The sequence below is a fragment of the Setaria viridis genome, chromosome 8 (assembly GCF_005286985.2).
Source record: "Setaria viridis chromosome 8, Setaria_viridis_v4.0, whole genome shotgun sequence".
NCBI lineage: Eukaryota > Viridiplantae > Streptophyta > Magnoliopsida > Poales > Poaceae > Setaria > Setaria viridis.
In genome coordinates this window covers 34,221,890-34,236,316 of record NC_048270.2, presented here as the reverse complement: position 1 = coordinate 34,236,316, position 14,427 = coordinate 34,221,890, and the positions used below count along the sequence as shown (strand labels likewise).

Here is a 14,427-nt window from a genome sequence, read left to right as displayed (position 1 = left end):
AAACCTCAACTAAAAGTGCATGCTTTCCTCTCTTGGTCACATTGTAATATTGGCGAGAATTATATAGCTAAGTCGTATACTCTATTCTTTTTAAAGATTGCACATGAAGCGACTCCGATTGGTTACATGGAAGACACAGAAGATTTGGAGAACCCAAGGCTCCTGCTAGCATAATTAAGACTCGGGTTACGTGACATATGTTTTAACTTCTGGTGCAAGTCTGTACAAACCTGAGAAGAGACGGGTCCATGATACACATGAATGGAAAGCTTGTCAAGTCTATTTTTCCAACACAATAAATGGAGCATTATTTGTACTTCCCAAAATGAGTTATGAGAGCATTTTACTGAAGATTGTCCATAAGCTATGATGAATGCTTCCACCAGTTGGTCTTCCACCTCCTAACGTGGTGGCCTCGGTTCGTACCTATCTCGAAAGGTTGTTAGTATCAATATCACCTATATGCTACTAAAAAAAGGCGGTTGATTATTGGTAAATTAACAAGGACATGCTTGGTTTAGTGCCAATTATTGCCCAGCCAAAACCATGGCATGCCAAAATCTAAGGCATTCCAAAATTAGGGTAAGAAATTTAGATACTCACTTTGTTTCGTACCAATATATGGCAATCAATACTTTCCACCCTTATTAGTGTTGACACCAGTTTTGACCAAAGTCAACTGCTGTGGATAAGGTTCTGATAGCTGATGGAGGAGAGTGATACTGGTAGAAAACTTAGCATTAGTCCTGGTTGGAGAGACGCATAAGTCTCTAAAGACCAACCGGAACTAATCTTTCGAGATAAAAGAACCTCCCGGGCCTAACCCGGGACTAAAGACAATCTTTAGTTCCCCTAAGGTGGAAGTTTTAGGCTAGCAGTACGTCGCATTGATGTTCCTTAGCTACCACTCCAACTATCATGATTGTAGCAGTAAAGCAGCTGCTGCAGCATTCCAAGAAGTTTGCAAAAAATAAGAGTCTTCCATTTAGAGAAATCATGCGGTGGAAAGATAGGAACTACCTAGAAGTACCTAGAGAAAAGTAACAAAAAGAGTTAAATAGGTGGGACCAAGTACAAAAATTAGTGGGATCAGTACTAAAGGAAAAAAGGACTTAGAAGTACCCATTAGTACTTAACAATCATTATAACAAAGCTCTATTAGATCTCTAAGATAACTATTCTATATGTTTCATGATTGTGTCCAATAGAGAGGATATAAAAATTGAATGTTGTTTCCTGGTCTTGGATATTGAGCATTAGTTGTAAAGACACAACTTTCTTAAGGTGTATAATGAAAACATATCAGCTAGCTATGAAGTGGTACTCGTCAACTTTTTTATGTACTTAGACTCGAGTTAATGAGACAGAAAGCACAATTTGCACTTGTTCAAGATCTAGTCTATAGCAGAAAACAAAGTAATAATTATCAATAACTAGTCCATCAACCCGTGCTCCCGCACGGGCTAATGTTTTTATAAGCTATTGGATTTGAAAATTATTTAGAAATTAAACTCTTAGCTAATAATCAAAATTGTTTACCTACTACTATTATTTTTCCAATACTTCAACATAATACTTATATAGATATGTATCTATCTTTGTCCAGTTGTGATTGATTTTTAATTAATAATTATTCTATGCACTTTTTCATTCATATTCATACTTTTTCCATTTTGTATCGCACCTCCAATCCTCTATACATTATGTTTAGCATACAAATCAATATTTTTCATCGATTCCGGACATACATGTATACATGGTCTAATGGTGGCACTCATCATGTGTATATACTTTAATGTAGTATTTTTATATTAACAATGACATAAATATGTAATTTAGAATCATATATTAGTTTACTTTTTGACATTTCTATATGATGCACATGAAGATAATTAGATTAAGATTTAGGTATTTACTTTAGGTTACTTTTAATAACGACATACGTGGGTAACATAGATAAAATTTTAGAATGACATTTTAAGTTATGCTTTATAATGATGTGCATTAGTAAATTGGATGAAGATTACAGGGTTACTTTAGATTATGTTTTATAATAGCTGAGCTCGGTAATTTAGATATAGGTTTAGAGCTCATTTTTGAATATTTCCACAATGATAGTGGTGGATAACTTTTTAGAAAATATAATAAATCAATGGCTATGATTATTAGAGTTTACAGGATTGGTGTTTGATGTTTTTAATTTTTGTGTCCAATGGAAAAAAACATGAGATTACATTGCTACAAAACTATTACCATAAGCTACCTCTCGTTTGTTAAATATTCGAACACAATACTTATGTAGATATTATACTTAATATCTTCATCCAATTGTGATAGATTTCAGTTAGTAATTACTATATAATATTTTCATTCACATTTATAATCTTTAACTTTCCACTTTGGACCGCATGTATGGGCTTGAATTTGTTTAATGAACCCTAAGTTTGAGTGCTCATAAATTTAATAGAACTATCCATAATGCTAAATATAATTTTAGCGTACAAATGTATATTCCCATAACTTTATATCCTTATAAATGGTGACACACATCACACATCATGCGTATAGACCTTAATTATTATATCGTATACCAATAGTGTAAGATATAGACGATTTAGAATCATATATTGCTGTATATTTTTAATTAAGATTATTTGATTCAAACATAGGGTTATCATGTTATTTTTAATAATGGCATGTGTGGGTAATATAGATGCAAATTTAACGGGTTACTTTAAGTTTTTAAGTAATAGTGGTGGACAATTCGATTGCAAATTAGGGGGTTATTTTAAATATTGTTTATAATGGTATAAGTGGGTAATTTTGATGAAGATTAGGGGATTACTTTAGTTTATTTTACATAATGGTAGAGGTGGGTAATTTATATATAGATTTAGAGGTTACTTTAGGCTATTTTCATAATGGCATAGGTGGGTAATTTTTTAGAAAACATAAGAGATCCAATGGCTATGATGATTTGAATCTATCCATTGATGGTCGGATGTTTTGCTTTTTTGTGAGAATTTCTAGGATTTCTCTCTTTTTCTAAAGTGTCCACCTAGGAATCCTATGTGGCTTCACCTGAAAGCTTTAAAAGGAGCCTCCAATTAGTAATAGTAAGATTCGTATCCGCTAAAAACATTAATATGGATATCCATATTCGTATTCACCGGTAGAAAACTCGGTATTAGTCCCGATTGGTAGGGTGCAAATCTTCTAAAAAAAATCCAGAATTAATAACTCAAGATAAAAGGGGGGTCTTTTGTCCCGGATCTCTCAACCGGGATTTAGACCCCCTTCTAGTCCCGGTTAACCCTAAACTAAGGGCTGCCACGCCAGGCACGGGAAAGGCCCCTTTAGTCCTGTTGGTGTTACAAACCGGGACCAAAGGAGCACCCTTTAGTCCCGGTTGGTTTTTCTAAACAGGACTAAAGTCCTGCTTGAAATTTTAGGCGCGCACCGTGCAGGCGCCTACATGGCGCCTGTAATTTCATGCACCACGTACCACTTTAGTTAACCTTTAGTAGTTGAGAGTTTTTTTATAATGAAATCAAACTAGTATTTAAACGAATCAAACTAGTATTTACACAATTAGTATATGTACAGTTCTTAGTATATATACAATTAATTACTACATGTACAATTCTTAGTATATATATACAATTCTTATAGTATCGACCGTCTGGCACTCGGCAAAGAAGCCGTTACCGTCACAGACCGTTATCGCCTTTGTGCCGAGTGTTATATTTTGCCGAGTGTTTTCTGGCACTCGGCAAAGCCTTTGCCGAGTGCCCGACGGTCGACACTCGGCAAACACACTGTTTGTCAAGGGAAAGTTTGCCGAGTAGGGTTCGTCGAGTGTTACACTCGGCAAACCCTTTGCCGAGTGTATTTGGACCTTCGCCGAGTGCCTGGGGCACTCGGCAAAGTTACTGTTTCTAGTAGTGAGCGAGCAGTCGGACTGTTTCAGTGGTAGGCGACCCCGTCGACAGCGAGACGCCAGTGGTGATTTTATCAAACTCGAGGATTTGCTAGCACAGTCTTCGAAGGTGCTCATAGGGGTAGGGTTGTGTGCGTGAGTTTGTAGGGATGAATGTGCGTACGTGTATGTGAGTGTCTGCATCTTTATTGTGTGATTTTTTTAAAAAAAATTGCCGTTTGTTCATGTGGAGCTATTAGTCACGCTGGGTGCCTGCTGGTTGGCATCCAATTATTGGCGGCACAGGTGTGTTAAAGCAACTGCAGTCATAATACTCCCGTACGTACCAGCTGTAGAGGCCTACATGTGTTGCGCCGCAGGAAGGCACTTCCATCGGTTCCATGGATCACATTGTGCCAGTGCACCGAGCACACGGATGCACCCGGCGGCGACGACCTTGAGTCCTTGACTTGAGCCCCCGTTCTGGTGGTCTTCTGCTCCTGCCTCACCCACCGCACACGTAGACATCGATGCATTGAATTCCGGTAATGACTTGAAGCTGTCCGCGAGGACATAGATCCGCCACACTGCCAAACGCCCGTCGTCTCATTGGTCCCTGTCCGCTCATAGTGGTGATGTGCTCCCTCTAGCTACCTCTGCTCCCCAGTCCCCATTGGCCGCTCCAGAACCCACCCACATTGTCAATGGTGAAACAGCTGGGCAACAGCATTATATAAGTATAAATCCTCTTCCTTTGGTTATCCATTATCTAAAAAAAATCCTCTTCCTTGGTCCGGCGCCCAAAGTCTGCGAATAGTCTCCAAAGCAAGTTGGCACCGCCGTGCTTCAAACAGCATCTCGAAGCCATCTCACTGCTGGTAGTGGTAACTGGTAAGTGGCAATCATATCCGAGTCTTGTTTCATGATTTCTCTGCTAGATGTTTCATTATTCATGGTCTCCCCTTTATGATCCAATCTTGAAGGAATATCTCAGCGGCAGCAGTACAACTTCGTAGCTTCCACCTACACAAGCAAACACAGCGAAGAAACTGAAAGTGGGAAATGGCGGAACTTGCTATTGGGATCTCCAAGACGGCGGTTCAGTTGCTGGCCGACAAGGTAAAGTCTGCCATCAAGGAAGAGGCAAAGCAGTGGCAGATCTTGCAGCAAAATCTGGTGTTTATCACGGGCGAATTCGAGATGATGCAATCCTTCCTCAACTCCGCGGATGGCGATCGTGTCAAGAACCATGTGGTGAGGACCTGGGTGCGGCAAGTCCGCGACCTGTCCAACGATGTGGAGGACTGTATTGAGTTCGTCCTCCACCTGGACACAAAGCGGTCGTGGTGGCTCCGATTGCTGCCATCCTGCTCCTGCAGCAGCACGGAGGGATCAGAGCTGCCCCTTGATTTAGCAGTTACCCAAATAGAACAGCTCAAGATCCGCGTACAGGACGTGAGCCAGAGGAACCTGCGCTACAGGTTCGGTGACTCTTGCTCCGATTCCCTCACGCAGCAACAGTTCGTTTCCGCCTCCGCCATTGGCGCACCAGGATTTGACGACATACATATTGAAGCAAAGGACACCGCAGCAAGTTGTAGAGGAGCAGTTGACCTCACCAAGTTGGTCACCGAGGGAAGCAATGATCTTCGAGTGATCTCGTTGTGGGGAACAGGAGATGATCTTGGGACAATGTCCATCATCAGGAACATGTATGATGATCCAACAATATATCGCAACTTCAGATGCCGTGCCTGGGTGAAGGTGATCCATCCTGTCAATCCCCCTGAGCTCATCAGGAGCTTGGTGGTTCAGTTCTACGCAAACTCTTGCGAAGAACAAGGATCGACTGTGAGCATAGATTCCCAGCCTTGGCTTTGTCGTCTAAACCTAAAGAAAAAGAGGGATGCCCTGTCATGGACGGAAACGTCCGCTGGAGACCTTGTCGAAGAGTTTGTGAGGCAGGTCAACACAAATCGGTACCTCATCATACTGGAAGACCTATCCACCGTGGTGCAGTGGGACGCCATCAGGCCCTACCTGCGTGACAGGAAGAACGGCAGCTGTATCGTCGTGTCAACGCGTCATCATGAAATCGCAAGCCTATGCACGGGGAAGCCATACCTGCTTTCAGAGCTCCAGCGGTTCTCAGCGAATCAGGCTATCCGCGTCTTCTTCAACGCGGTAATACAAGACATCACCAATTACTTCTCCAAAACTTTTAATTGATGTCACTAATGCATTTTGACTCCCAACCATTCTTGAAAAGTAGATCAAACTAGTCTATCAACCTGTTCTCCGACACGTGCTAATCTTTTTTAAAAACCATTGTGTATGAAAACTATTTAGAAACTAGCACTGCGGGAAACCTCAAAGTCACCGAGTGTAATTGCTTCGCCGAGTGTATTATTGCGGGCACTCGGCGAAGGCCCCGTTTGCCGAGTGCAATAGTAGAAACACTCGGCAAAAACAATACACTCGGCGAAAACACGATTTGCCGAGTGCTACCAAAAAAACACTCGGCAAACACCCACGGGGCACTCGGCAAAGATGGGGCACTCGGCAAAGTCTTGAGCACGTAACTTCCACGTGCCGCGCGGTGCTGTCGCCGTGACGGACGTTAGGCTTTGCCGAGTGTCGACGGGGGGCACTCGGCAAACTCCATGTTTGCCGAGTGTCTCGATGGGGCACTCGGCAAAGATGCTAGTTTGCCGAGTGTCCCTTGTGGCACTCGGCAAACCTGGGGGTGTTGCCGAGTGTTTTTTGGCACACTCGGCAAAAAAGAAAAAAAAACCTCCTCCGCCCTCCAAACTTTTTATACTCCACATGTATGAGATTTGGCACTGCATGGTACAAGGTGGACTTCTTATTGACCTGTTTGCTATATTTAATCAATTAATTTCATTTAGAGTAATTTGTTGATTTAAGTCAAATTTGAACTGCAGGTGTTTGGAATAATAGAATAATATGAGTGGAAAAATCATATTCATGTTAGTGAGTCCAAATTGAGGTCTTACCCAGAAAATGAAAAGAAATTTCGAACATTTTGTTAAGGAAACACGACTACGAATGTGTGGCCAAATGATTGTTTAATTCTCAAAAATACAAACGAAGTTTGAAAATCACGAGATTTTGCAAGATGCTATGGTTTCATATGCAGAGGCTGTGGTAAAAAATTGACAAGGTTTCGCAAAAGTTTTGACATATGATGCTTAGAATTCGAAGCATCTCCGGAGAGGATTCGTAGAAGTTGGAAGGATCCGGTAAGATTTTGAGTCGAATCGATACTTAAATTTGTGATTGAGTTCAAATTTATTTTTATAGACCATAGAGAACATAGATTGGTTCATGTCAATTTTTGGGAATTTTTCGGATCTGTTTGGTAATTTTTTATTCATTAATTGGACATGAAATAATAGTACATATTTGCCGAGTGTCACGGGATGGCACTCGGCAAAGAGCCTGTTTGCTAAGTGTCAACCCTGGGACACTCAGCAAACATCGCCGCGGTCCACCTGTCAACCGCACTTTGAAATCCGAAAAAAAAATTCCAAACAAAAAAAAATTGTTTGCCGAGTGCTCCTGATCTAGCACTCGGCAAACGTTGCCGCGGTCCACCTGTCAGTCGCAACTTGAAATACGAAAAAAAAATTCAAACAAAAAAAAATTGTTTGCTCAGTGCTAGATCAGGTGCACTCGGCAAAGCGGGCGCCCCTACCTGACTTAGCGCCTCACAAGCCTCACGCGGACAGGCACAGCAGTCACACCACGCACACGCCCGCGCCCGCCCGGCCCCCCACGCCCGCTCCGCCACCCCGCGCCCGCTCCGCCGCCCGGCCCGTGCCGTCGTCGCCCGCCCGCGCCCTGCGCCGGGACCCGGGCGCCGGCCGCCGGCCCCCCGGCCTCCCCCGCGCCGCCGCCGGCCGCCCCGCGCTGCGGGCGGCCGCGCCCACTCCGGCCTGCCCCGGCCGCCCCCGGCCGGCCGGCCGCCCGCGCCGGCCCCCCGCGTCCGCTCCGGTTGGCCGCGGCCGCCCCCGTCCGGCCGCCGCACCGGCCCCCGGCCGCCCCCGCTCCTCTGTTCGTGGCCGTCGCCCCTCCGTCACCCCTCCGGTAAGTTTCTATGCCGCTACACATCATAAATTAGAGTAGGCATGAAATTAGAAATTAGAAAATGTTGAAAAGACTAGAGAGGTGGTAGGATGTGGTAGAATTTATTTTAGAAATTAGAGGCATGGATTTAGAAAATTAGAGAAGAAGGAAGAGTGGAAATTAGAAAATGTTGAAAAGAATAGAGGTGTGGTTGGTTGTGGTTGTGGTTGTTGGCCATTGTGCCAACTCGTTGGTGAGATTGTGGTTGTCGGCTATCGTGCCGGTTATTATGTTGCAGGTTTTGGAAAACCTCCCCGTGCAGAGCCGCCGTCGAGCCGCGGCTTGTTTGCCGAGTGTCATGGACACGGCACTCGGCAAAGGGGCCACGTTTGTCGAGTGTCAGGGACACGGCACTCGGCAAACATGGGCACTTTGCCGTGTGCTGGCACTCGGCAAAGATGGGCACTTTGGCGAGTGTTGGCACTCGGCAAAGCTAGGGTGTTTGCCGAGTGCCTCCCGTCTGGCACTCGGCAAACCTGCCGTTAAACCCGACGTCGTCATCGCGTATTTTGCCGAGTACATCTTTTCGCCGAGTGTTTTTGCCGTCGGCAAAATGTTTGCCGAGTGCTCGCGTTTTGACACTCGGCAAACTAGGCTTTGCCGACAGGAAATTTGCCGTGTGCTCTTTGCCGAGTGTTTTTGGGCTTTCGCCGAGTGCCTGTGGCACTCGGCAAAGCTTCTGGTTCCCGTAGTGTAGACTTCTAACTAATAATAACAATTATTTGTCATACTACTATCTTATTTATTTAATACTCTAACACAATACTCATATAAATATGTACTTATCTTTGTCCAGTTGTGATGGATTTTTATTTTATTAGTAATTACTATATCCACAAAATTAAAAAATTTTATCGCCTCCTCACATACATGAAAAAATGGTCTACATGGTAACACCCATCATGTGTATATGCCTTAAATTAGTATTTTTATATTAACAATAATATAAATAGGTAATTTAGAATCATATATTAGTTTACTTTTGGACATTTCAATATGATGAACATAAGGATAATTAGATTAAGGTGTAGGTGTTTACTTTAAATTATTTTTAATGATGATATATGTGGTAACTTAGAGACAAATCTAGAATGGTATTTTAAGTTATGTTTTATAACAATATGTTTTAAGCTATGAAGTGGTTACTTTAATTTATTTTATATGATGGAAAAGGTGGGTAATTTAGGTATAGAATTAGGGGGTTATTTTAGGCTATTTTCATATTGGCAAATGTGGGTAATTTTTAAGAAAACATAATTGATCCAATGGGTACGATGATTTGAGTTTATGAATTGATGGCCCGATATTTTGTTTTTGAGAGATATCTCTCTTTTTCTAAAGTATTCATCTAGGATCCTATGTGATTTCAAGTTTCAAAATCCCGTTAATCCAATTAGTAATAGCAGGATATAATGCCAAGCTCAGAGCTAGATCCTATAATCGAGTTGATATGTTCTTATATTTTTGGTTATTATATATAGACTAAATTAGCAACTGTAACAGGATTTTGAAATTAAAATTTAAAATTCTAAGGTGATTTGGAAATGCGTTAAACATAATCCTTTTTAACTCATAAATTTATGTTCATGGTACCATAAATATACTCCTTCCGTTCCAGATAATAATTTGTTTGACTTTTTGATCCCAAGTTTGACCGCTCGTCTTATTCAAAAAATTATGCAAAATATCACATCCTTTGTTGCGGCTTGCTTTATTAATAAAAGTTCTTCAAGAATGACTTAAATTTGACTATATTTGTACAAATTTTTTGAATAAGATGAGCGGTCAAACTTGGGGTCAAAAAAGTCAAACGAATTATAATTTGGAACGGAGGGATTACATGATTGTTCATTTGATATTACATTACAGTGATGCATGAGGAAACTATCCTATAAGGCTACAAATGTTAGCACCAACACAAACTAGCTAGCTAGCGGAGTTTGTGAAAAACCCTCCGATGGGAGTTTGGGTGGTCAGGGTTTGAACCCTGGCACTGCACCCACCTTCTTGTAGCATAATTCCACACCGCTCGCCATTTCACTTCAAATGTCCAGCTAGCGGCGCCTGAGAGGTGTAGTATCGATGACTCAGATATAAATTTCTACATCCAGCTTATTGCACCTGACTTCTTGGCTCATGTAGCGCAGGGCGATGCCTCGCTCGGGTGCACGTCGTTAATATGCTTCCATTTACACATCAATCATACCGTTGTTGCTTAGTTAATTGTGCTGATATGTTCTCTGATCTCCTTTTATTTATTTACAGGGCTTTAAAGATGCTGAAGGAGGCGCCGGGGTGACAATTGTCCAAGAACCGCTAACTGCCGAGCTTTGGTTGAGCGACAATCGCCTCGTTGGGCGCGATTCGGAAGTCGATAAACTTTCCAGTTTGATAATGATAAAGGATAGACCCTACACCGACAAACCTCATGTGGTCTCCGTGTGGGGAATTCCTGGTTCTGGGAGAACAGCAGTCGTTACCAATGCCTGCTATCGCTGCTATGCTGAGCCGGGCTTTTACTGGTACAGGATGATCATTATGTCACAGCCCTACAAGTACAATCTCATGGGCTTTTGCCGGTGTTTACTATCAGGTTTTTCAGAATCATTGGAAGTCGACGATCTGATTGAACGATGCCGGGAGCTTCTGCATAAGTATCGGTGCCTTGTTGTTATTGACGAGATGCAGTCCAAGGAATTTTGGGACTTGATAGATGCTGAGAACTTGATATCTTCGAAAAGTAAAAGCTGCATCGTTGTCATCACTACAGAAGAAAGCATCGCCATACACTGCGCAGGTGCAGCCGGTCTAGTGTGCAGCATCAGATGTCTCCAACCTATGGCAGCCTTCGATCTCCTTCAACAGGTGTGTTGTGTCTCCACATTTCTCTACACTACTGCAGTAGTTCCATGGAATCTATTCTGCACCTAATTACACATTCTCTGTTTCAATATATTGGAGAACAGGAATTTAGGACACAAGCATCTCAAAATGATGGAAACTCGTCTGAACAACCATTTCCGAGTAAAAGAAACTCATTTGAAGAATTCGCATACAATTATTTGTTTGAACTGGACAGAGAGGATGAAGCATCATTCAATTATTTTTTTGGACCGGACAGAGAGGATGAACACACATTTCAGAATAATGAAGATCATACATTTCAGAATAATGGAAACGCATTGGAAGAACAGGCGTTTCAGAATCAAGAAAACACAATTGAAGAACAGGCGTTTCAGAATAATGGAAACTCGTCTGGAAAACAGGCATTTCAGAATGGAAATACCTTTGAAGAACAGGAATTACAGAGTAATAATGGAAGCAGCTCATGCACTACTGGAAACACGGTCAAAGAACAGCCATTTCAGAATAATGGAAACTCGGTCAGAGATCAGGCATTTCATAATGATAGAGACTTGTTCGAAGAACAGACATTGTGGAATAATGGAAACTTATCACTTGAACATGCATTTTGGTCTTTGTTCGAAACCAAAAAACAAGAAGAACATGCATTTGAGAATAAAGGAACCACGTCTGAAGAACAGGCATTTCAGAATAGTGAAAACTTGTTTGAAGGGCAGGCATTTAAGAATAGTGAAAACTTAGTTGAAGAAGAGACATTTCAGAATAGCGAAGACATATCTGATGAACTACCATTTGAAAATAACAGGAACTTGTTACAGGAAGTTGATCAATCTGAGAATAATAAAAACAGGTGTGTCAGTCTGTCTCCGGATGACCCAAATGTAAAAGCCATCTTGTCCAGGAGTGGAGGATTTCCCCAAGTAATAGTTGCTTTAGGCAGATACTTGGCGAAGCAAAATCTTTCTAATGCAGCGACAAGGGAATGGCAGTGTCAGCATCTGATAGGCAACTTTATGCAAGAGTTACAGACCAATCCAGATTTCTACTGCCTACGGAGCCTACTCGCCTGGATCCATTTCTACTTTAGGTCTTCTCCATCACTCATGCGATGCATGTTGTATCTTTTAGTTTTTCCTCGAGAGCAAACCTTTCGGCGGGGGCGCTTGGTGAGGCGATGGATCGCGGAGGGCTACGCCAAGGGCACTGAAAGCGATAGCTTGGACGAGTTCGCGGGTGAATTATTCGACAAGCTTACCTCCCAGAGTGTGATGCAGCAGGTAACACCTACAAATATGGGGACAAGGTACGAGGTCAATGGTTTCTTCCATGAGTACATGATCTCGCGTCCAGTGGAAGAGAAAATCCTCTTCCCATTGGAAGTCTCAGTACTGCAGGAGGGGTATCGCAGACTAACTACCCAAGGCGTAGGACAACACCTATCAATTTGGAGCTCGTGGGTGGGGAATAGAGTTGTGTTCGACAACCTGGACTTGTCGCGGCTACGGTCCTTGACGGTGTTTGGCTGGTGGGAAGCATTCCTCGTGTCCGACAAGATGAAAGTGCTTCGGGTGCTGGATCTGGAAGATGCAGGCGACGGCGTAACTAATGATGATGTTGAGAAAATTGGGAAGGTGCTACTTCGCCTCAAGTTTCTCTCCCTAAGAGGATGCAAAAACATCACTCGTGTGCCAGATTCCTTGGGTGGCCTGAGGCAGCTCCAGACTCTGGATATCAGGCAGACCTTGGTTGCCACGCTTCCAGTAAGCATCACCAAGCTCGAGAAACTGCAGTATCTTGGTGCCGGTACCACGTCTGTACCACTGGGTGATCACACCAGCAATCCGTCACCAGAAGCAACATCAGCAACAGCTGATCCATCATTATCCACGAGCGGGCCATGTGCTCTTACCCTGAAGTCCCTATTCCATGTGCCGAAATCGTGGATCCTCCGTTACCAGCAGCTTCCTGACTCTCGTAATGGTGGAGTTGTGGTGCCTGGAAGGATTGGGCAAATGACGGCCTTACATACTCTGGGTGTGATCGACGTCAGCGTTGCAAGCGGGCGGGCGACTCTGAAAGAGCTCAAGAACCTTACCCAATTGCGCAAGCTTGGAGTGTCTGGCGTGAACAGCGAGAACTGTCAGGAGCTGTGTTCTGCAATCTCTTGTCACGCCAATTTGGAATCCTTTTCAGTGTGGTTTGACAAGGGCGTGAATCGAGCTGGCTGTTTGGATACCATCTCCCAACATCCTGTGAAATTACAGAGCCTGAAGCTGTACGGGCTTGTAGATTCCAATTTGCCAACATGGATCAATCTGCTGACGAATCTTGGCAAACTGAATTTACAGATGACCACGATACCGCAAGATGAGGTTGAGGCGCTTGGGAATCTGCCAAAGCTAAGAACTCTATGCCTTCATTTCAAGGAATTTCAATGTGGTAAGCTTGACTTCTGCACAGGTTTCCCTGCACTCCAGCTCCTCCAGGTTGCGTGCAATTCCAGGTCACAGGCCGTTACCTTCCACGCCGGGGCAATGCACGAACTTGAGGTCATGAATCTCCCCTGCCATAACGTGCCATCGTCCTTGCGGTTTTATGGCCTAGAGAAACTGCGCAAGCTCAAGGAAATCTCGCTTAGCGGATCCTACGATGAGGCAATGAAGCAACAGTTGCGGAGCCAACTTGCTGCGCATCCAAGGGAAATGAAGCCATTTTTGAAGGTGGAACCTCGATCTTCCTGATGGGTGCTGAGCCCAAGCAAGCCTCCACCATCCCAGGCGTACGTATTTGGAATAAGAGTGGTAATTGTGCGGGCGCAGCTGATGATGTTCATTTCCTTTCTCTCAACTACTCTGTTTAGTCGTGCCAATCAAATAGGTCTAGCTGCATCCGTAGTTCAGTACCCAACAGGAAAACATGTCCTTTGAGTTTTATCCCAAAATATACTTGTATCACCAGGAGACGAATCTTTCGTACCTTCGTCTGGTCCAGTTGATAGATTTCAGCATCCATTATGTGCTTTGCTGCTAATAACGATTAGCTCATCTATCGGGATCTGAGAAGCAGAAATGGCGCTGATTATTGAACATGGCTTTGGTATTTCTCTTGCTGTATCATATTTAAGGATCCGCCTTTTGAATGTTCCTTCCAGTAATAAGAAGCAGGATCCTCCAATTTAGTAGCATTGTTTAAATTATTCAAAAAATATGCAATGTTTATTATTTTTAGCAGTACAGGTTTCAGTTCCTCTAACCATCAGATCATTACACATATGAAAATTAGTGAGGCAGTTGAAACCTTGATAGACTGAATCAAACTAGGCATGCACTGTACTCCATCCAACAATAAGTATGAACTTTCTTTTTCACTGAAACTTTCAGGCATCTGGACAAAAGTGTGACAGCCCAAAGCCCAATGGGCTGCAGCACCTGGACAAAACTGTGACAGCCCAATGGACAAAACTGTAGCTGGCGGGTACTGTAGCACCGCGAAAG

At 43.1% G+C, this 14,427-nt stretch overlaps 1 protein-coding gene across 1 annotated transcript; it reads left to right on the top strand.

Moving 5' to 3' along the window:
* Positions 1–4,258: 4,258 nt before the first annotated feature.
* On the top strand, positions 4,259–14,111 carry LOC117833848 (uncharacterized). Its single transcript, XM_034713442.2, has 4 exons — positions 4,259–4,810; positions 4,903–6,103; positions 10,334–10,933; positions 11,035–14,111. Exons 2-4 carry the CDS (start codon positions 4,982–4,984, stop codon positions 13,672–13,674), a joined length of 4,362 nt encoding a protein of 1,453 aa, XP_034569333.1. The 5' UTR covers positions 4,259–4,810; positions 4,903–4,981; the 3' UTR covers positions 13,675–14,111.
* Positions 14,112–14,427: the final 316 nt, after the last annotated feature.

What these genes read in the sequence shown, in the direction of transcription:
- LOC117833848 (XM_034713442.2), top strand. Translation starts at nt 4,982, where the DNA reads ATGGCGGAACTTGCTATTGGGATCTCCAAGACGGCGGTTCAGTTGCTG. An exon ending in TCCGCGTCTTCTTCAACGCG is followed by an intron (nt 6,104 to 10,333) that starts GTAATACAAGAC and finishes ATTTATTTACAG; the next exon opens with GGCTTTAAAGATGCTGAAGG. An exon ending in CCTTCGATCTCCTTCAACAG is followed by an intron (nt 10,934 to 11,034) that starts GTGTGTTGTGTC and finishes ATTGGAGAACAG; the next exon opens with GAATTTAGGACACAAGCATC.